This window comes from Dendrobium catenatum, unplaced genomic scaffold (assembly GCF_001605985.2).
Source record: "Dendrobium catenatum unplaced genomic scaffold, ASM160598v2 fragScaff_scaffold_596, whole genome shotgun sequence".
Classification (NCBI taxonomy): domain Eukaryota; kingdom Viridiplantae; phylum Streptophyta; class Magnoliopsida; order Asparagales; family Orchidaceae; genus Dendrobium; species Dendrobium catenatum.
The window spans coordinates 79,292-103,848 of NW_021319058.1; the positions used below are offsets into that span (position 1 = coordinate 79,292).

General features: G+C 36.1%; 1 protein-coding gene across 3 annotated transcripts; it reads right to left on the reverse strand.

The window, feature by feature from the left end:
* Nucleotides 1-468: 468 nt before the first annotated feature.
* Nucleotides 469-22,501, reverse strand: LOC110111918 (multiple organellar RNA editing factor 5, chloroplastic/mitochondrial-like). Of its 3 annotated transcripts, none has more exons than XM_028694929.1 (4): nt 21,956-22,501; nt 21,683-21,780; nt 2,265-2,330; nt 469-603 (listed from the first exon to the last, which is right to left on the reverse strand). In XM_028694929.1, the coding sequence occupies exons 1-4, from the start codon at nt 22,402-22,404 to the stop codon at nt 590-592; spliced, it is 627 nt and encodes a 208-aa protein (XP_028550762.1). In that variant the 5' UTR covers nt 22,405-22,501; the 3' UTR covers nt 469-589. The 3 variants fall into 3 exon arrangements, with proteins under 3 accessions (XP_028550762.1, XP_028550761.1, XP_020699649.2); XM_028694928.1 differs by lacking the exon at nt 469-603 and adding an exon at nt 850-896; XM_020843990.2 differs by lacking the exon at nt 469-603 and adding an exon at nt 1,220-1,384 and having other exon boundaries at nt 21,956-22,500.
* Between the last annotated feature and the right edge of the window lie 2,056 nt (nt 22,502-24,557).

Below are 24,557 nucleotides of genomic sequence, written 5' to 3' on the forward strand. Positions count from 1 at the left end.
ATCAATTTGAATTTCAAACATGGAAGAGGGAATTAATTAAGCAATCAATGGGGACCCATCATAGGGCCGGCAGCATCAAGGAGGAGGGAGGGGATTTGGGGAGAATGAGGAGTTTCCAATTAGGTGGTGATGACTTGGAAAGAGAATTGATTGAATCCAATTTGATTTAATTTTAAATTGAATTTAATCATTAAAACTTTCCTAAATTGGATTTCCTAATTTGGAAAGAATTTGAAATTTCAAATTCGAAGGCTAGCGGAGAGAGGGGTGGTGGGCGTATGGCGAGAGGCCGGGGCCAAGATGGCCGGCAGGTGGTGGGGAAGTGGTCGGCGGCTGAAACTCAAGGGGGGCGGCGGCTAAAGGGGCAGGGGTCAGGTTCTTCCGGCCAAGAGCTTGAATGTTTTCTCTTGAGGTGGAGGGGAAATGGTTGGGGAGGAGGCCGGTGGCTTGGGTGGCTTGCAGGTGGGGACTCCGGCGGCTAGGGAAGAAGGGAAGAATTAGAAGAAGAAAAAGATAGGAACCATGAGCTCCACCAAGGGGTTGTTGGATATTGCTTTGAGCCTCTCCTAGGCATTCCTCACTTGAGAACTCACAAAGAGAACTCTAGAACTCACAAAGAGATCCAAAACCAAAATTTTTGTTAGCAATAATCATCCTCCACTCTCCAAGAGGAGGGAGAAGGCTTAAATAGCCAAATACATGAAGGAAAATAAAAAAACATAATTGCCCCTAGGCAAACAAAAGACAAAAGCCCTCAAGTGAGGGTAGAAAGGGAAATGTACAATAACAAATCAAATACATAAAATATTTCAAATTAAATAGACGCGAACGTAGCCGTTGATCTTCGATGTCCTCATCAAATGCTCAGTCCGACTCGCAGCGCTGTAGCACTTTACCTGTAGCACCTTGACGTTGACTTATTTATCTCACAATACCATGGCTTTATAAATCTGAAATTGATTATTGTGTAATTCAAATAGAAAATTTTTTGAAAAAAAAAATTTAAAACACCAATTCACCTCACTCTTGATGTGGTATTCAATAGTTCAATTGGTTTCACAATGATCTATTGAACTTTCATCCATCACTTCGACGTCAAAAATCTTAAACCATAGATACCTTTCTATTCAAAAGAGTGCAGTAATTTGTTAAAAGAACCCAATGTACGAGGTAGACTAGACCATCAAGAGAGGCTTGGCGGTAAGCATACATCCAAAACTTATTAATTAAATAATATCATTTAATGCTAGTGTATATGAATACTTTCTGTTTTTGCAGGATACATTTAAGCATTCATAATCCATTAATAAGCAGTTAAATGATCACCGCTCAGTAATTCCTTTCAAAGAAGCATTGAATCGATGGACACAACTCTGATGTCAATCTACAAGTTTAGTTATGCACGGTTAGAAAATGCCATATCTGCCTGACAAAGATGCACTAAATAAATTAAAGTGGTATGTATGTAAATCCCCCAATCAATTTTTTGATTCTCTCCACTGTTGAACGACAGCTACATCGCAAGAATTTCTAAAGAAACTATAAGCACATTTCCGCAGCATTTATTACAAGATACTGCCACAAAAATTATTACCAGATAGAGGTTTTTTTATAAGGAAATAAATATTGCTAGGGTAAAAAAAAGGTTTAAAAATTACCAACAAATGAAATAATCCTAATCATTTCCTCACTTTCTCAAAAAACATGAAACTACACATGACAGGAAGATAAAATGACAAACGAGATAATCTGTCCATAATCACGGTAGCATACAAAGAGAGACATCACCTAATGGGTTTGTCAACTAGACCAAGATGAAGGGATTTGAAAATACACCCAAATGAAATAACACATCTCGCCTATATAACTTGCAACATTTTTTTTTCTAAGATGCGAATAGACATATCCACCAGTACGTGAAGCTGACCAAAATGCCTCTAAAACAAGCTCAAATTAAATGATGATATCGTAGACTTCTAAAGATAATTGCCAAAAGAAACGACAATTATATTGCTTTTATCGACCTGCAACTTATACTACAATAAGTACAAACGGATACCTAAACTGAAGTCTAATATCAGTCTTAGGGATAGACAGAAATTCCTAAAAGGATCATTAGTTTGCCAAGATGGACATGATAATCAAATAATATACACTACACAAAAGGGTAAGAAGAATAGAAATTAAAGTAATTAAAGTTCTCTTAAAAAAGGAAATAAGAAAGGCAAATATAAAAATTATACAAATGATATTTGAGAAAATACCTCCATAGTCCTTGTTTTCAGCATCAACATAAGAATCAGGAAGCACAAATAAAACTCCGGGAAGTCCTAAAGTAATGCAACGAACAAAAAAGGGCCATGGAACAAGTTATTAGTTAAAAATTTAATGCAAAAACCCAAGCATTTATAAATTTAGAATTTGTGAGAACAGAAAACTGTACAGCTAAATTTCCTACTTAAGTTAAAAAAAAGACAAACAAAAACAACATACATTAACATATGCCTGGCTTTCATCCTCCCACAAAAATAAATGGACATTTTTAAAGGAAACATAGAAATCATTGGACAGTAATGTGACGCATGTTTAAAATAATAGGAGAACCCATGTTATTAATTCTAAACATTTCATTGAATCCGATGGAGGATCTATTATGTGGATTACCAATTGCAGATGGTAAACTCAGAAGATAATAAAAAAAAGAAATATATATAAATATATTGTTAGTAAAATGATAAATTGAAATTTATTTAAATAGTTAAATGATAAGTTCATAAAGCCATTAAGTGCTAGCTGCAAATAATTCAACATATCAAGTATTATATTTGTATACTTCAACTTTAGCTAAAAATGTTTAAAATATTGATCACCTACGTGAGTTTGTACGTATTTTTGTTGAATAAAAAAGACTTCTTGCTCGATAAAAGCTTGTTCTAATTAGTCATTTTGAAATTAACCAAGTCATTCTGAGTACACTTGCAAGCTAGATTCTAGAGTGAAAAATAAGCTTATTTTGATCCTAAAATGTCTCACTCATAATAGAATTTGAGCAAGTTGTCTTATTCTTGAAATTAATTTACTATTTCAAATAAAATGATAATTTATTTCGAGTGGTCTTGAAAAGACTGGAATTGATTTCAACTTTAAATAACAAATTGAATAAACTGTTATAATCTGATAGAGGATAATTGATGATTAAAATAAGCCCACAGCTGGGGCGAGAAGACAATAACCTGAAAAGCACCAGTAAACGCAGATTATAGAAAAATAACGTACAAAACCACGGAAGGTTGGTCTAGGATATTTCATTGAAATCTTCTTGAAGAAAGGCTTTAGACACTTCTACCCAACAACCCACAATGATTACAGCTGTCATCGATTTACCCAAATTATAACAAGAATATTCTATTACAAACAAGCTTAACAACTTAAATAACTCGAATTTGAACACCTATCAGCCTACTTACAGAAGCAGCTAAGTCATGATGCACTCATTTCGTGATAGTCTTGCATTCATGTTCGTAAGTTTCACTCATGTTGGATCTGCATCATTGACATGGAGCCTGCAGCTTGTTCGTTCATGAAGTTTCACTACATTACCATCATGAGTGGAATGGCCTTGCCCTCATGGCAGAGGTTTGGCCAACATGTAAATTGTTATCAACAATCCATGTTGCATTTGCAGGTGGCAAGCCATCCTATTATATAAGGTGCTGATAATGCGTCTTGTTATCATAAAATAGATGGCCAGATTGAAGCATGTGGACTGGTGTAAGACCGGGTGATCGTTCAAAGTGTCTTGTGGGAATGGGGTTGCACGTAAAGATATGTTTTCTCTGTAATGTTTTATCAAGGATACATGAAAGAGTAGATTCTTGAATGAGGTCATAATTTTCCTGTACGCAGCAAGACCTATTCATTCCCGTGTGCCAAAAGTTCCATTAGTTTGGAATATTGTTCATTTGGGATGGTTGTTTATCGGAACTATTGTAACTTTACACTAATTCTCCCACTTGAAGTTCAATGTTTCTTGTGTTTATCAGTTTATATTATTTCACGAGCTCAGTATTTTCAAAGCACTAACTACAATGCGATACGCAAAGATTTATTTTTGCTTCAATGCACAAAACATAAAGAAGCGTTACTTTACAAACTAAAGCATTCATGATTTGTATATCACTTACACATATAGTAAGTGCACACACACAGTAGTTTAATTAGCCAAAAACTAAACCGTATTAGATAATAATTTTCAATAAATATAATGATGTGTTCAATAACAATAATTTGTAACTATCTGAACGTAAAAAGGAGAATAAATAAATTAAATATATAAATAATGAAGTGCTGGAATAATGCTGAAAAATTAAGAATGTTTGTGAGGTTCAACAAGCACGAGAGGTGGAGGCAACGAGAAATGATATAGAGATTAAAATAAGGTGCCAAGATGCACTCTCGGTAAGAGAACATTGAACCAATAAGCAACAACTCCATGACTATGAAAAAGAATACAGAAAAGCGAATATTTGTGCTTAATTATTGTGTCAAATGTTGAACTAAGTAATAAAATTTGAACCAGAATTTTGATTTAAGCTGGAGCCAAACGTGGAATACTACGATGTGATGTGGTGAAGTAGAGAAAAATACACGCTGTATTGTGAGAATGTGCTTCACAAGTAAGCCATGTGCAAGGCAAGAGCATCACCTCGATTTGCTACTAAAATGTACTTTGAAAAGCACTTCTTACAACACAACATGAGCCGAGCTGCCTATGCAAGGTTAACACATAAGTTGTGCAAAATCAGATCATGCTCTAAGACATAAGCACTTCTTAAAACACAACATGTGCCGACCTGCCTATGCAAGGTTATCACATAAGTTGTGCAAAATCAGATCATGCTCTAAGACATAAGTGACTTAGCTTGAAAAATTGTTCATTTCTAATGCATGTTCGTATGTATTGATGTAACTTAACAGAGGATAAATCTCCCATCTGAAGGTCAATGCCTCTACATTTTTATCAATTTATTGTTGCATGAGCTCAGCCTTTTCAGAGCACTAAACATAATGCCATGCACAAAGTGTAAAGCGAAGCAACGCTTTAACAACTAAAGCATTCATGATATATATATATATATATACAAATATATAAATGAATAAGAGATGAAAAAATGGACAAGAAGACACAGAGAAACAGAGACAACATAAAGCAAGATAAAGAGTTAAGAAAAGACACAAAGAAACATTCTCGGAAAGAGAACATAAAATCAATGAGCAAATGACTTAATAATTACCAGATACAATAAAGAAAAGTAAAAATTTGTGCTTAATTATTGTGATAAATGTTGAATGAAATTATGAAATATGAACCAATATAATATTTTAAGTTGGAGCCAAGTGCACAGCACTACGACAGAACATGGTTAAGTGGCACAATACAAATGTTTTGTTGTGCGCTTTAGCTTTACAGACAGGCCATGTGCCTAGTTCATCGCTTCACTTTGATGTTAAAACTCACTTTTAAGTGCACTTTCAACAACATTACATGAGTTATTGTACCGTGCAAGGTTGTCATGTAATTTATGACATCAAAGGCTTGACAATGCGACCCAAGTATGATTGTATGGACGGCAAGGAATGATCCTATAAGGCTTGGTATGGGGTCATGTTAATGGAGGGGTGTAGTGAGGTTTGTATGAGAATTTAACCCACAAAATAAATTACAGCTATTATTCGTGGTTTATCCATTCCACAATAATTTAAATATTGTTCAAGACCCTTATTAGTTACCCTCTAATTAGCCATCCATCTCCGCTAGTGCATTATGCTAAGTTGTAGTTTGGTGCCAGGTTCTTTGAAAAACTTGAATCACATTTACTAGAAAGTACTCATGAAGAGGGGGTTGGACATAATTATCATTGGAATTCTATGATGACAACAATTTTCAAAGATGAAGATGGATACTATGGCGACTACCAAGAGCTTTGATTACATGCAGTAAAATAGGTGCATTTGGTGAGCCGATCCACAACAAACATATTTGTGGAATTACCTTGAGCCTTGTTAAGTCGCACTAAGAAATACATAGTAATTACATCCCAAGCTGCCACTCGAATTGGTAGTGGTTGGAGGGGGCCGGCAGATGCAAGTAGTTAAAACTTAATTAAATGGAAAATTGGATAACTTTGTACAAAGTTGATGACATCTTGTTTCAAGTGTAACCAAAAGAAATCTTCAAGAATGCAATGTAAAGCTCTATGAATAGCTCCGTGACCACCAACAATGCCTACATGATATAAATTGAGCAATTGGGTCCTTATAGTGGATTTCCAAGTTAACTTTGACTTCCAACTGAATCAAACCTTCATGGATAGCGTATGCAGGATATTTATGCGGCTATTGATTCAATTTTTGTTTAAGCTAAAGGAAGTCTAGATAGATCATTATCTCTTCAGAGAGTGTTTGGGGCACCATAGAGATCAGACATGTGATTATCATTGAGAGTTCAGCTTGTTGTTCTTAAAAGTGGCATCTTCAAACATTTGGATTAGATATGCTCAGCTTATATTACATTGTAAATTCATATTCCAAAAGTTTGATTAAATGTTGTTGGTCGGGAGTTTGGATAAGTTGGTAAATTAGCTTAAGAATGCTTTTTTTGCCAGTGTGAATCATAAATTTGGAACCTAACCAAGTGTTAGCACCACTTGACGACTTGAATAGCTCTCACATGTATGTAAAGTCTTGTTGCATGCAGTTGTTTGATTATTTAGCAATAGAAGGCGATTGGTATTTTTATTTTGGCAAAGGATAAGCCCCCATGACGATCCCAAAAGCATCTATCTCTAAAATAAAGGGTTTAGAGAAATCTAGTAATAGCGACACTAAAGGACTTGAAATTAGTTATTTAAAGTTCTAACAACTTGTTGTGCCTAAGTGATCCAAGTGAAAGCATCACAATAAAGCAAGTTTATAAGAGTTCCACTGATAGTGGCAAAATTTCAGACAAAACATCGATGATAACCACTCAAATCTAGGAATGTGCAAAGAGTTTCGACATTTTTTAGGTAGGGGTGTCAATTCGGGTCAACCCGTCGGGTTCGGGTCGAACCCGACCCGACCCAGATCTAAACGGGTCTACCCGAACCCGACCCGTTTTTGCAAACGGGCCCGACATTTCAACCCGGACCCAACCTGCGACCCGGCAGTGGCGACAGGCGAGGGTTCAGTAGCAGCAGCGCGGGTTCGGCCGCGTGGTGCGCGAGGGTTCGGCCGTTCGGCACGCGCGGTACGCGAGGGTTCGGCACTTCGGCACGCGCGGCAGAGGCGACGCGCGAGGGTTCGGCCGGGTTGACCCGTCAACCCGCCGGGTCAACCCGAACCCGACCTGTTTATCAAACGGGTCAAATCTGCGAACCCAAACCCGACCCGTTTATCAAACGGGTCAGGTCCAACCCGAATTTTCCGGGTTGGGTCAAATATTGACACCCTATTTTTAGGAATGGGGCACTAAACAATCACTTGAATCTTTCATTGATTTGAATCAACTCCAGCAGCTGATGCAGAATGGCCCAAGTAGTCCACCTGGAATTCTCCGAAGAACATTTGGGCTATCAGAAGTGTAATTTCTTTGTGGGAGGTAACAAAATATTGTCCCCAAGTAATTAAGGTGAGCTTGCATTGAGATGTTGTAAACAAGAATGTCAAATAAAAAAAAAGACTTACAAATTTGCAAAAGTATTATTTAAAAATGTTATTCATAATAATGTGAAAGGTTAAGATGCATTAATGAAGCCAAAACACCATCACAGTAAATTTGAAGTGATCTTCACGTGTCCAGAAGTCCATTTTGTGAATATCTGCATCTGTAATACGAATTCAAGGGTAGCCGAAGCAAAGGTCTAATCTAGAATAAACAATAGCACCATACAATTAGAGACCGGCTCAACATAATTTGAAGAAGAAGAAAAAAAAAAGCAATGAGGGGTATCCTCACATTTACTATATGAGGCTTATACCTCAATAGGGTGAGACCCACCTCAACACAATTATAATGCAATTTTGAAAAGTCAAAAGCCTCAAACATTAGAATTTAGATAATTTTAAGATATTAGCTTATTTTATATATTAAATTAAACCTGTTTACTTTATTTAAATCAAACTATACTTGAGAATAACTGTAGCCTCACATCTGCACCCTAAACTCTAGCGTTATCGTCATTGCTATGCCACTGCTACTATAACACCATCAATACTTCCCCTCCATTGCCCTCTTACTGTTGAAATCACATTTCCTTATTTTTATATGAAAGAGGAGAAAAAGTAATTAACTATAATAATAATTCTAATGAAAACTCTCTATCTGATGAGAGTAGGGGAGAATTTTGAATTTATAAATTACAACCTCATATTACTTGTTTATGTTGAATTGAGAGTGAGAAAGACTATTTATTTATCATTGTTTGTAGCTTTATATAATTTTTAATGGCATTACTTAAGACTTTTTATAATTTCATTTTAATATATTACTTTGGTGTTAATATGATACTTATTATTGCATATTTCTTCTTAATTTCATGATTTAATATTGAAACTTAAACCTTAAAATATCTCGAGGCTTACACCTCGCCTCACGGAAAGAAAACGTCTCAATACTCGATTGCACAATTTCAAACTTTCTGGTCATTTACTTTGGCATGCTTTTTGATAGCATATTTTAAAGAATGATTAACAATGTGGGCATATATTCATTGGAGGTGTTCCTAGGTTTAAGATTTATTTGGTAATCTTTAGGTCGAGGTGATGATAAGTGCTTAAGTTTAGCAGAGATGTCTGCGAATTCATGATGCGGTACAAAAACATTAGGAGTGAGCTAGTTTTTTGTGGTGATTGAGAATTAGAGGTTGTTGAAGGCCTTCTAGTCAAGCTAAGCATGTCAAGTAAATCAAGTGTTGAAAGTAAAATGGTACATGGGTTACTATTTGAATGGCAATCACATAAGTGGACTCAACCTAAACTGAAGAAAGAAAACCACCAAGAAAACGGGCGATTGTCAAAAATAAAATCTTGTATTTTTTATTGAGTATTATTATATATTATAGGTATAGGGTTCATGAAACAACCAAGTACACAAGTGAGAGTTAAATTAACTTCATGCTCTGTTTAAAATAAAGAAATCATTAGTTAATTGAAATAACTTGATTAATAGCAAATCATACTTTACTAGCATCGAACTAAATGTTATGTATGACATTTTTGGAAATCTGAATAATCAAGTCATATTAATTAACAGAAAATTTCAAATTAAAATTATAAAATTAATCGCATTATAATATACAAGTTGGACTGTACAATTAATTATAATAATCAGACCAAATAAATGTTATCAATTTTTCTTAAATAGGTAAATTCAAATTTTATTTAGCAATATTAATTAGGGGTCAAAAATCAAGAAATGATTTAAAAAACAAATTCAATAAATTTCTTACCATACAAATATGATCGAATAGACTAATTAGACCAAGATTTTTTCTTATAATTGGCTAAATATCCTACACGATCATAAGATCCGATTGTACAATCTAACCATTATGTTGACCTGACTATAAGAACTAGACATTATGTTTAAAAATAGTAATTTTCAAGGGTTTTTATAAGATGGGGTGGGGTGGATTCACTTCCAAGTGGAGGAGTTCCTTTATTGGAAGTAAATTAAATAGGTGGGGTTAGGTGAGAATTCGGCCAAAGGGAGGAGGGGAGATATTGAATTGTTTCCAAAGTTAGGATTTGGTTTTAGGAAACAATTTCTAACTATTTCACTATAGGGGCCGGCGGCATCCGAGAGGGGGGGGAATTAAATAGGTGGGGCTAGTTGAGAATTCGGACAAAGGGAGGAGGGGAAATTTTGAATTGTTTCCAAAGTTGGGATTTGATTTTAGGAAACAATTCCTAACTTTTTCCCTATAGGGGCCGGCGGCATCCAAGGCTTGGGAGGATGATTAAGGGAGCTTTTAATGCCTCCTTAAATTAAGGACTAAAATTTAGGATGAGATATTTCATCCTAAATTAATTCAAATTCAAAAGACAAGGGTTTGGAAAGTTTCCAAAAATAGCAAAGATATTTTAAGCAACTTTTCAAATTCAAATAAATTTGAATTTTGGAAAAGTCTCGAGTTACCTAAAATTGCCAAATCTCAAATTAGGAAACGGAATCAATGTGAACAAAGGACGGAAGAGAGGAGGGGGCGGGATAGGGCCGGCGGCATGATGAGCTTGAAGGGATTTATGAGGGAGATTTGAATTGCTATTTTAAGACTTAGAAATTAAGAAAGTTGTAATTAAATCCTAATTGATTTGAGATTCAAATAGGGTTTAATTTAGGAAACTTTTCTAAGATAGGTTTAGTCATTTAGGAAAAATTTTAAATTTCAAAATAGAGGAAGTTAAATTCAAGATCTGCCCCCAAATTAAATCAATATAAAATAGGCAATAATTCAAGGAGCGGAGAAGTTAGGAGGGGGCAGGTAGGGTGGCCGGCGGTTGGGTGGTGTTAGGGTGAAACCGATGGGGTTGGTGGGGATTAGGTGGCCGGCGACTTGGGTTTTTGGGAGGACCGTAGGCCGGAGGCTAAGTGACGAAGGAAAAAGGGAAAAATAGATAAAGAAGAAGAACCACGAACCTGGCCGTCTCCAAGGTTGGTGGGTGATCCGAGTTCCCTCTCCTAGGGATTTACCAATCAAACTCTCAAGCTCTCCTAAGAACTCAAAACATGTGGAAAATTTTCATTCAAACATTCATTCATTAACTTTAGAAGAGCAACATGAGGGTTATAAATAGCCTCGTACAAAAAGGACTCAAAATAAAAAAGACGACAATGCCCTCAGAGCTTACATACGACCTCCCTTAAGTAAGGGGTAAAACGGGAAAACAATTAAAACATAAATAATAATAAAAGACAAATACATGAAATGACTCAAAACTACATCGACTCGATCGTGGTCGTAGATCGACGGCTACGCCTCTGATGCACTTTCCATGCTCTGATGTCTCCATCACCATAGCTCTTAGGTTGAGAGCTTCTTGAGCTTTGTTTTTAGGATTGTGAAGATTTCGACAAGTACTAATGTTTTGCCGACCTAGTTGAAGTGATTAGGATTGGTGTACCTTTCAAGTAGAAAAGTCGTATAACAGAAATTTTTCATTAGTTGTGAAATAGAGAAGCTTCTCCACCTCATTGGAAGCAGGAGAGTGGAATTCTCGAGTTGAGGACTTCGAAAGTGGGCACTAGAGGGTAAGCCAATCCACTATGAATTGATTTGCATTCTCTCTTTCTTTTCCTTTTTTTTCTTTTTGCATTTCATTTTTTATTTAACTACAACTTTTATATGTGGAGATAATTGTTAACTATAATGATCATGATGCGACAATTATGAAAACTTAAGATCCTCTAGAAATTGAATTTAATTTGATAAAGAACTTTTTTTATCAGCAAAGAAAAATGAAACTTAGCATTTAAAGCATATTCTTGAAAAAGCTTTATTTGCTACTAAAAATAAAAAAATAAACAATATTTCTACTTTAGCACTTTATTTCACAATAATTTTAAATTTAGTGTATTTAAGCTTCCGCAAATTTAATTTATCCCATCCTCTCGGACTATGATGAACAGACACGGACACGGCAACACGGATGCCACACAACACGGACACAACAACACGAATACCACACGACACGGACATGGGACACGTCAATTATTGAAAATATAAGACATGGACACAGGTTGGACATGGTATTATAGTTTTTATATTTTAAAAATAATATATAAAAAATTAAATAAGTATAATTTTTAAAATAATTTAGAAATAATAAGTCATTTAACTAGAATTTCTGCTTAAAATGATTAATATTAGGATATCGTGAGTCGGGCGTCGATGTCGTTTATCAGTCATCGAGAGAGGAGATGACAATGTTGTCGAGAGTCGAGAATTGATGTTATGCAATAAATATTGGGCATCAATATTAAGAGGGTGTTTATCGTTAATATTGAAAGGGCGATTGATTTGGTGTTGTAGATAAGAAATAAGAAATTTAATTTTTATATTTTAAATAAGTAAAAATTTTAAATACAAGAAATTATATTAAAAAAAATTATAAAATATTTAAGATACGCGTGTCGGACACGCGTGTCCAATTTATATTTAATATTTTTTAATTGGACATATTTTCGATGTGTCTGACACGTGTCGAAGGAGTGTCGGACGCGTGTCGAAGGAGTGTCGGACACTGCACGTCTCTTTGAGGAGAAGTGATGATGCATCATAGCTCTCGGATGTGCATACACTACAAAGATTATAATTGTCGTAAAAGCAAACTTGGGTTGAATGGTTAATAAATTGGTTAAATTAGATGTGCATAATATTAGTAGTGTTAATGCCTTGTAATGTGATGGGACCTCCCTTTTTAATAAAACTCATTGTCAATAGATTGTAGTTGGTTACGATTTTGCCTAGATGTCGGAGCCATTACATGACTAGGACATTATTGAGCCCTTGAATAGATAACACAAAGAAACCCAAGTTGAATTGATTGCCTTGGAGGAAAAGGGGGTTCTATGCTGTAGGTCATTTTACTGGTAAGGTTGGCTTTGTGAAAGGAGTTTTATAGTGGTTTGGAAGGAGAGATGGAAGAGCTTCCAATAAAAGTACATTGCTAAGCAATTAGAGGCTTGGGGTAGACGTCCATCAAAAAGCTTATCTTCAATGAGTTTGGAAAATTCAATAGTCTAATGATTCCAATCAACGAATGTGCAAACTGTTCAAATGGCAGGTTTCAATCCATATTGAAAACAGCTTTGTAAGAAATTTTCACAGATAATTCACAGATAATGGTCACCTGATTAGAAAAATTTCCAAACTAGGGTTGGTAGCCAAAAAGCGTGGATATGATTATGTGAGCTTTGTGAGTTTTCCATGCAAGTACCAATACTTGGAAGGGCCAAAATGATTACAGGAGGCGAAAAACCAAAGGTACCATTCCTCGATCGAGCTAGCCATATAGAATGAAGAGTGAGTTTATCCTCATTTAAAAATTTGTAGAAGCCATAATTCTGCTTAATTTTTTTTATCCATGTATTCAGGTTTCCATCGGCATAACAGGGTTGCATATTTTTAAATGAGTGATGACCATTATTTATGTCATGCTACTGTTGAACGGGTGGCTCAAGATTTTCCATCATTTTGCTAGCCTAATCATGTTTAACTCAAAAGGTTAAATGGAGTTGAACCCCATGAAGGTTATCAAGAACTGCTGCAGGTAATTAATTTGTTGAATGTATGGGGATTTCTTGTGCCGGTATTCGGTTCTTTCACGGAATGTATGGAAAAACTGAAATTTATTTCGGTAAAGAACTCATTCATTGCTAAGATGTATTTTACTTTGGTGTTATTATCTTGGAACAATATAAACAGAGTAAAGCATGGTGATGGGGAAGAAAGAGCAGCTGTTATAGCGGCTAAAGTGATCAGCTTCATGGCTATTTTGCACAAAGACAATCATTTTGGGACACTGGGGTACTAATAAGAGGACTGTTCAATTCTCGGCACCCTCCAAAATGATTTAAAATAAACATTGATGGATCCCTTTGTAAATCGAATAAAGCTGAACTTGGTGGAGTGGTTAGAGATTGTATAGGCAGATTTTTATTGACCTTTGGTTGCGGATATGTTCATTGGGATAGTGTTCAATTGGAGCTATTGGCTTTCAAATCACTAAGAAATGTGATTCAATAGTGGATGTTTGAGGCAAATAGTATCATCATTGAAGGAGATAATTGGAATGTCATCAACTTTCTCCATAAATTGTATAGCATACCGGAGAAGAGGATGGAACGACATTTAGAAGAAGATCTTTTATTCTTAAAGATATTCAATAATGTGTTATTTAATTTTGTTAATCGTAATTGTAATAAGTTAGCAAACTATTGTGCTAACTTAGCTTGTGAGTACAATTTTAGTTGGCATGTTTTTTTTTTTTTTTTTGAATAAAAGATGCAAACTGCATTGATGAAACTCAAGAAAAAATTACATATGGCAACAAAAACAGGACTCTATGACAGTCCTTCCTAAACAAGTGTAAAAAACTTGTTGGAAGTTCTGTTTCAATGAAAGAGTCCCAAAAAAAATCGCCTAACAAAGCTAGCTTGGCACAATAATCGGCCAATTTATTACATTCTCTAGGAGTAAAGAGAAAGAAAATATTATTGAAAACATGTAAGAATGAGAGATCCGTTCTCTTACCTTTATTGGTCTTCAAGCTTATAGAATCTTGGAGCATCTTTATGATATTCACATTGTCTCCTTCAATGATTAATCCTTTGTATTCACAAAACCAATCTTGAATATAGTTTTCCAAAGTGAGAATTGCTTTAAGTTCCAAATGAGCAATGTCCCAATGTATCATCTTTTTCCATAAGCACATATCATTCTACCTTTGCAGTCTCTCAGCAGTCCTGCTACTCCAGCCGAATTGGATTTCAACAAAGCCGCATCTACGTTCAACTTTAACCAACCTTCGGGAGGGGAACACCAAGATTTGGGCAGCAATTGCTGGTTGGTGTTCCAGTTCTTCTCGGTTGGTGCTCCAGTTCTTCTCGGTTGGTGCTGACTGAAGGTAGGATGCTTGAGAGATAATTTCAGCTGCTGTGTATGCAATGGAAAACTCAGGTTTTCCATGTTTTCCCAGGTTCCATGACCTCCAACTGAAATAAACAGTCATTGCATAATTTTTTGCAAGGCCACTGTCTACTTTAGATTTAAGTTCCTCAATACACTCATTAAGATTTTGGAAGGATGGAACGTTGAATCCCCAATGTCTCAGTTTTAGTATAATCTCAGTTAGTTTACTACATTTCGTAGTAACGTGCTCTGTATCTTCAACCATTTGGCATCCTCTAGGACAAGCTGAATTGCTTGCTAGTTTTCTATGACATAACCATACATTAGTTGGTAATGCATCATTCAGTGCTCTCCACCGGAACAGATGAGTTCTTTGGTTGAGTTTCAATTTTTTCAACCAAGTGAATTTGCTGAAATTACTGTTAAGATTCCTGTTGATGGCTTCAGCACATAGAGATGAAATAGTTTTCCCATAATTGGTACAAATCAGTTCTATCTTGTCTTCTCTGCTAATCTCCCCTTTTTCCATTTGCTGAATGAGTTTTATCATGTCTATAGAGAAAAATTCAGACATTCTCTCTAAATTCCAGTTGCCGCCGTGATCCATAAGGAAAGATACTTTTTGTCTGAGAGAGTTGTGGCATTGCACGTTGCTGGCCAAGTGTTTAGACTTCGGTCTAAGATCCAATTGTCATTAATAATGTTTATGCTTTCACTAACTTCCCATCTTACAATTGGTTTCAGAAAATTGATTCCTTCTTTAATAATTTTCCAAGCTGATGAAGATCCTCTCTTCATTCCTTCCTCCCAGATTTTCTCACCATATTTTCTTTTGAGAATTTTATTGAGTAATGAATCATTGTTCTGTAAATACATCCACGCCATTCTCGCTCTTAAAGGTCTCTATCTTTCTGATGCTCCTTGGATGCCAAATCCACCTAAACTGGTGGGCAGGCAAAGATTTGACCAAGCAATATAGTGCATGCCTTGATTTTCATTTTCTTTGTGCCACAAAAAATTCCTACATATTTTGTCAATTTTCAACAAAATACTTTTAGGAATGAGTGAGTGAGCTACCTGATAAGAGATCATGTTCGAATAAGCTGATTTGATGAGTATAATTTGGCCAGCCAGAGATAACCATCTTGCTCCCCATGAGTTAAGTTTGCTCATAGCTTTGTAAATGGTGTTGTTGAAGTCTTCAGTTTTTAGTCTCCTCAAAGCCAATTTGATACCCAAGTAATTGAGTTCCTCGACTTATTTGAATCCCAAGATTTTGTTCAATTTGCTTCTTCTTTTCCTTGAGACATTTTTACCATAAGACCATGGATTTTTGGGAGATTATCGCTTGTCCTGTCCAGCCACAGTAATTTTTGAGAATATGCTTCAAAGTTCTGACATTTCTACTATAGGCCTCGGCTACAACCAGGACATCATCTGCAAACAGCAAATGTGTTATCTTCTCCGTATTCGTAGATAATCTCATCCCAATTGGTCATTTCTACCATGGAGAGCTTTAGAAAGAAGATCAGAGCATAAAATAAATAAACTTGGCGACATAGGACATCCCTGTCTGAAGCCGCAGCGAGCATTGATCCAATTGGTTCTTTTACCATTTATCACTATAGAATATTTCAGAATTGAGACACATTGCATTATCAGCTGTATCAATTTCTCAGGAAAACCAGTGAGCTTCAATACTTGGTTTAGAGTTTCCCAACACAGGCTATCATATGCTTGTTCCATGTCAAGCTTCAAAAGAAAATATCCCGGCTTGGCCACTGACGATTTCATCTTGCTGGTGATTTCCTAAGCAATAAGGCAGTTATCCGAAATGCTTCTGCCCGGAATGAAGGCCCCTTGATATTCAGATAAGACTTTTGGGAGGCAACTTTTGAATCTGTTGAGGATCATGCTAGCTGCTAACTTATAGACCGTTTGGCTGAGGTAAATTGGTCTGAACTTGGAGCATTCTTTAGCATTTTGAACTTTTGGAATCAACACAACCACAGTCTCCTTCCATTGCTCGGGCATCCTGCCTGATTTGAAAAACTCATCAATTGCATTCCAAGTTGCCTCTTCCATAATATTCCAGTAATTCTTGAAAAAGCAGGCGTTGGCACCATCAGCTCCAGGAGATTTATTGTTGTCCATTTTTTAACATCATTTTCAGCTCATCTTTGGTATAATCAGCTTTCAGTGTATTGATGTTGTCTTCATGAATGCAATCAAAATTATTGAATTTAGGCCAATCCACCAAACTGCACTTGCGATTGCCCCATTTCTTTGAGTAATAATTCTCCATAATCTCATGAATAACTTCTTGATTTGATTCCAGTGATCCATCCTCCCTTACAATTTGTAAAATTCGGTTGCTTCTTTTCTTAGCCATTGCAAAGGTATGATAGTATCTAGTGTTCTTTTCACCTTCTTCCATCCACTGACATTTAGATCTTTGTCTCCACCATGTAGAAATTCTAGTCAGGTTTGTATTGAAATCAATCACCTTACTGCGAAGGATAATAAGGTTCTCCTAGCTCAAACCTCCGTCTCTAGCTTCTCTGTCTTGTAACTGTAGAATCTCGATTTTCAGCTCTTGAATCTTCACGTTCAGTTCTTTCAACTTGTTTTTACTCCAAAAGTAAAGGTTTTTTAGAGACCTTTTAATTTTCCTTTGAAGAATATCACTAGAATTACCAAAATCATTTTTCCTCCAAGATTTTGCTATGATGCCTTTTGCAGCCTCATATGAACACCACATGTTCTCAAATCTGATTTCTCTACTATTATGTAGCTTCTTATTGTCAATCTGAAGCAGGATTGGACAGTGGTCCGAAGAGATTCTAGGGAGATGCTTTACAATTGCATTTGAAAATTCCATTAAAGCTTTGGAATTTAACCAAACTCTATCCAACCTCTCCCAAATTCTAGCTAGGCCTTCTTTGTTATTGCACCAAGTGAAGTTTGGACCATTAAAAACAATGTCATGGAAGTCATTATTAGTCATAAATTCCTTCATTTCCTGCGGGCCTTGAGAGAATATAAAATTATTCCCTCCAATCTTCTCATTATTGTTCATTAGACAATTGAAGTCACCTCCAACTAAACACGGCTCTTCGCAATTCATGTTTTCTTCTATCAATTTCCATAGCTTCCTTCTTTCATACAGATTTTTGTTACCATATACAATACAGATTTTGGAAATAATACCTTTTGGAGTGGTAAGATTGCCTATAATGCATTGTTTTAAAGAGACAATGATTGTAAACGAGGCCGTTCTATATTTCCAGAGAGCTAGTATACCCCCAGAGGTTCCTGAAGCTGCTTCATGATAAAACTCCCTATCGTTCCCAACCAAATTTCTGACTTCTTCACTTCCCAATTTTTCCAATTTAGTTTCTATCAGACCAATGAAAAACATACCATTTTCTCCAACCATATTTCTTAAGTAGTGGGAGGCTTCTTTCTTCTTTGCTCCCCTACAATTCCAAAGCAAAATTGAAGACATTAACGTATATGTGGGGTTGAGGCCCAAGCCTTCTCTACTCATCCATCACCTTTCCTCGTTCTGTGATTCCCTTTTAGAGGTCCTAGCATTTTCATTTCCTTGGCCAGTTTGGTTTTACTGTTAGACACCTTAGAAATCAAAATGATGCTATCCACCTACTCCTTGGTTGTGGATTTTTTGCTTTCCTGTACAACATTCCTGACCAATTTGAGATTGTCATTATGCTCATCTTGTATCTCAGACCATTCATTCAATGCATTCACTGGATTATCTACCCCATTTTCTTCCCGAATTTCAAAAGAGTTGCTTATGGGAGTAACTTCCTGCTCTGTTTTACTGTCCCATGTAGCATGTAAATTTCAGTTGTTTTGCCTTCCATGTGACCTTGATCAGGTTTAGCTAATTCAGTACATTCCAGTTCTGTGCATTTCACATTGTCTATAAAAATTTCTCCTTCTATTTCTCGATTGTCATGAACTAAAAGAGTCTCCATCATTTTGTTGCTTTGTTGTTCTGTCTTTTCCGAATTAACAGGATCTACTGTTGCTCTCCATATGTTTTTGTGTGAAATGTTTCTTGCAGCTGTCTTTCTGGTTATCTCTTTATTGAAAGCAACATTTTGCTTCTTTCTCTTGTTATTCACCATAAGCACTGCTATCTTCGACGACCTTCATCTTCTGTGAAGCTAGAGAGATTTCATCTGAAGAATTAATGATTTCAACATAATTTTGTTTGTCACATTCGCCTTTTACATGTCCGATTCTACCGCAATCAAAACAGAAACTTGATATCCTTTCATACTCGAGTTTTGGAAGAATCTTCCTCCCATGCTTTCCACCCAAACTCCAACTGGCAGTTTTTGATCAAGTTTTATTCGGACATATACTCTGGCAAATTCTCTTCTTTCCCAATGGAACAAGTTGCCATCTAGCATAAATGGTGTTCCCACTCTAGAGGCAATTCTTGCAATATTGTTTTCGTCCCAACATTGCAGCGGTAGATGAGGCATTCGGATCCAAATGGGCGATGAAAGCCCCATCATAGACGAGGATGAAAATTTTGGAGTCCAGCGATCCATACCAATTATGTGTTCATTCACAAACCACAGTCCTCCCATCAGAACTCCTTCCATTGCTTCCATCGATTTGAATGAGCAGAGAAACCATACCATTCCTAGAGTGGTGAAATGGAATTTGTCATACTTAGCCCATTGTCTTCTAAGTTCCCATGATACAACCTGAGGTTGTATGTCTTTGCCAAACACTTTGCAAACCAGGGACTTACCGAGCACCTTTGCATTCTTGAATTCGGCTTCCTTGTTTAAAAGCACAGCTTTACCGTCTGCTGATAACATTGATTCATCTTCACTGAAGTTTAATTTGATATATGGTTTTTATACCATACGTTGTCAATTGTCGATTTAACTACATTCCTCTCAGTCATTTGATCAATAATTTGATTCGCAAATGTCTCCTTAGACTGTTCTAAAACCAATTCCGATTGGATTGCCTGTCTGTATGATTTAGGAAAAACATTTTTGTTCTCTGAATTCTGGAGATTCGAATTTTTCGCACTGTTACCATGGATTGCATTTGAATTTCCAAATATTTGAACAAAAATGTTCATTCCTAAAGAAGATGCTTCCAGTTCATGGCTATTCACCGATGATTCCAATTTTTCAATGCGCTGGGCGTATTGATATCAGAATTTGAATCAACCATCTTTCCTTTACCTTCTACCTGTTTGAAGATGTTGGAAACATTACCAATATTTTCGTTAATCACTAGCATTCCTCTTGATCGCCTTCTTCGAGCTTCCTCTGCATCCATTGATCATCTTGAAATTGATTGTTCTTTAAGAACGATTCCACCATCAATTTCCCTCGTTGGGCTGGAATTTACATCCCTATGGTTCGTGTTGTCCGTCGATGATCGGCGAACATCCGCCTCCATAGTATTTCCATCCGCAGGATCGCCGGCTGAGGAGCCCGGAAAAAAGAAATTTGAAACTTTCTCTCTCTAGTTCTTGTTGCTTCTTAGTTGGCATGTTTTAGTGAGAATAATATTCCTCCTTTCTTTGTTAATATGTTGAAGGAGGAATGTGATAGGTTGCCTTTTGCTTGAGTAGTTTGTATTTAGGCTTTTTCTTTTCTTACTAATGCATTTTTGCATTTCTTCTCAAAAAAAAAGTGAATTAATTATTCATCTTGATGGATGATCATGTATATTCAGCCACGTAATTGCGTAAGGAGTCAACGAGAGCAACAAATGATAGGGAATGAAAGAAAATGGAAGCACAACAACTCTAATATGGGAATTGTGGAGAGAAGATAAACAACCTGTGTGAGTTTTAGAAGAAAATGTAGATTATAGGAAAACATAGAATAAAACCAAAGATAGAAGATGAAATTTAAAAATGTTTGGTCCAGGATATTTCATTAAAACTTCTTGAAGAAGGTCCATCTCAACTCCCCACAATGATTATAGTTCTCATCAGTTCATTGAAATTATGACAAAGATATACTAATACAAGCAACCATGACAACTCATGAAAATCAAAGTTGTACACCCCTAAAGTTAGTTACAACAGCAACTACATCTTGATGAACTCATTTTCTTACTAAAATGTCCACTTGTTTATTAGCGTTTGTCCACTAGTAGTTTTGTATCCATGTTGGTATGTTTCACCACCTGTTGGATCAACGAGGCGAGCGTGCATCTTGTTTGTTTGAGCTATTTGCCGAATTGCCATCATGATGTGGGTTAGTATCATAATCATTTTTTAAATAATATGATGTTAGAGAGTTTCCACTAACATAGAAAATAGTAAAAAGCCTCTAGAGTTACGGGAAGATTGAGTCCATAATATTTTATTTTTATTAGCTTATTAAAAATATGATTATATTTCACATTTTCTATAATATATTTTAAGGAATTAAAAAATATTAAATTTAAAAGTAACATGGTGTGTATGTATATATACAAGTTAATTTGGCACAAAATAAATACATTTTTTCTCAAGTTAAGAATCTAGCTCTTGAATCCACTCAAAATGACTTGGTCAATTGTGAATCAGTTCAAAATTAAAACAAGTTTAAACAAGATTCAATTTTTGATCAAAAATAAAAAAATGTATAAATTCCCACGGGCGATTCAAAATATACTTATTTTAAGCTAAAATTTATTACAAAATTTCTTTGCTTATATGCTGAAGTTGAATTAGTAGTAGTTTAAACTTCACCACTTAAGTTTAGGCAGATTTTATTTAACTATTCACATAAATATTAAATTATCATTAAATAACCAAATGTAATTATCTTATGGGTTTATAGTCCGCAATTTGCAATCCAACTTGCAGTTCTTCAGTTGGATTTAATCAAAAAGCTACTATTCATTAACAAGTGAATCACGTATTATTTTAGACAAGGACATCAAAGGCTCGTTTCTGCATAAATAGCTGCATATTCATTCTTACAATGCCAAAGGAACACCGAGTGACTAACCTTCAAGCTTATTAGATGTTTCCTCGTCAATCTCACACCCGAAGCCAAAGTAGCGTTCGCACGAGACATTGTAGATTTTCTTTGTTGCTTCCTCCTCGCTGAACAGTAAAAAATAACATTATCTTCTTATACAGCCAACCACATAACATGATAAATACATCCCATTGCAAACTAGGACTAAGAAAACAAGCAAACATTTAGCCCAAAAGAAAATAAAATATTTACTGCATGAAAAAAAAAAAAAAAACAGTAAAGATAGAATAGGAGTACCACCTTCCAACGACCTTTGCTAGGGTTTTGATGTAGCAATCGATCATTTGCTCCTTGGTGGCGTTCTCCCCGCCTGGCTTATCCATAACGATGAGCCAATGCTCATAATCGCATCCAGGGAACAGAGGAGCCATCTCAGTCGGTGGCCTATCACTGAATCCACCACCAGAACCCGAGTTGATCGGTGAGTAGGGCGAGTCCCCTGACCGATTGATTCTGCAACGGATAGGGTTGAGCCTAGCAGCGCCGCCTCCAGCTACCAGTCGTACGGAAGCGTAAGGCATCGGACGGCGGCGCACGACATCACCGACCAGGGAAGAAACAAGACCGATGGGATGCCGGGAAGAGGGAAACGGGGAATGGAATAAGCGTTTCGTGAGCATTGTACTTAGTGTTGAGCGGAAAGACTGACCGGCCCGCGCCATCGAGACAGCGAAAGCGGAGGCAGCCATCTCAGCAACGGCGGCGAGGTAAGGAACGAATGGTAGAAAAAACCTAATCTTCGTGGTGTTTTCCGGGTGGGTTGGGAGATATTTATTCCAGAAATCATATGGAGGGTTGACTGTTGAGTTCCTTTAGACCTTTTTCTTATTTTAGTAATTACAAAATGTCTCTTTTTATAAAAATTTTAAAAAAATTTATTCTAATCCAATATTTAATTTTTAAAATAAATAATATTTAATATATTGAATTCAAATTTATGTGTGGGCTATACCTGATCTTATTGGTAGGTCTAGTTAGAGAGCAAATGAACCTATAATTACAGATGGAGAGTATAAAAGAAGAAGAAATGTAAGGGATGACTAAGATATCGACGCAAGAGGAAAATTCTCTACTAGCCAAAAAGATCTTTTTGAAAATTTTATTGTGTTGTGTACATTATCCATTATCATTTATTTATAGGATTTTGAAGGCTACAAACGAGCTACTTAGCAAAAGTCATTTCAAATTTCAGTTTCGTGCTATTTCGTGGGAAGACCCCAATGACGGAGGAAGAGCACCGGCCACCGCCGGTGAATCATCCTCCTTTAACTCGACATTCTTCTACCATTCCTATCAGAATGGTCGGAAGATTTGGAAGCTACAAAGATCAGATGAAGCCTTTTGAAGGAAAGATTCATAATGGCCATCCAAGGAATTCGGCATTGCGGATTCGTGAAGGGTTTCGTCCACTAGTTCAACAAAACATAATTGTCGAAGGCAAAGGAAAGGCAATCGAAGCCATTCAAATTTTACCTAAATCACCTAATCAAAAGGTGTTAATTCCAGTTCCAGGGAAAAATGACGGTGAAGCTTCATCATCTAGATTGAAGCTAAAGGTGAATAGATTTATTAATCCCATTGTTGGTGACCCAATTGATTTGGCAACTAGCATCGAATTAGATTAGAATCTGGTTTCGATTGAAAATTCTGATCCGGTAAATCATGGAAATGGAAGGAACTTGAATAAGCCGTCTGGAATAGCAATATTGAAGAATGGAGACAATCTGACTGAAGCTCAAAATTACTCAAACACATGGATGTCAACTGTTCGTATGAAGGTGAATCCAGAATTTATTTATGCTGAAATGTCTGATGATGGAATAGCAATCAAACTTAATGAAGACCATGCAAATGCAAATGCTTCAGTATTGAAGAACTCGCTAGTGGTCAAAGTATAAGGAAATAATATTCCTATTCTTGATTGTTGTTGGGAATTAAGGAAATAATGGAGTAAATTTTGTTCATTCCATTTGACTGCATTGGGCTTAAACTGGATTTTATGTTCATTTCAGTCACAAGATGCTTTGGAAGATGTGATGAGTGGAGGACCATGGTATATAGGAGGTTAGATTGTGAGAATTGACAAATGGACTCCTAGTTTCTCCCCTCTTTCATTGAAGGGATTATCCTCCCCTGTTTGGATCAGAATGCCTCATCTCCCTTTAAATTATTGGGATGAGATAAATATAACAAAGATTGCTTCAAAGGTTGGTGTTCCTTTATTCCTTGATGGTAACATGTTCAAATGGGGAAGAAGAGAATTAGCTAGAGCTTGTGTGTGAATAAATTTAGATGAAAAATTGCCAGGTGGAGTTTCGATTGATGGCATGGGAGGTAGATTTTTTCAAAAAATAGAATATGAAAAAATTTCCTCATTTTGCTATCATTGTGGAAAAATTGGACATAAAATCAATCTTTGTCCTACTAAGGAGGAGGAGAAAGAAAGTGAGATTAGTAGTAATACTCATATTGCTATTTTCAATAAGGAAGCAAAGGGAAAGGCTATGGAAAATACTCAAACTAACAAATCTGAGTATGGTCCATGGATACATGTGGCTTTTAAAAACAGGAAAAAGAGATTTTTCAAAGCTAGAGAATCTAACAATAAAGAAAAGCAAGGTGACCAAACCGAAGTTGAAGTCACTGCTAATTCTACTCAAATCATAGAGGAGGAGGTGCTTCACAATTCACCTATAAGAGTGGTGAATGTTAACAAATTCAGTGTGCTTTTGGAAGACTTTGAAGACAAAGAAGAGGGAGAGATTGAGATAGAGGAGGATATTCCAAATGGCTTGAATCCTGATGTACAAAAGTTGAAAGATTTGGGAAATGCAACAATTTC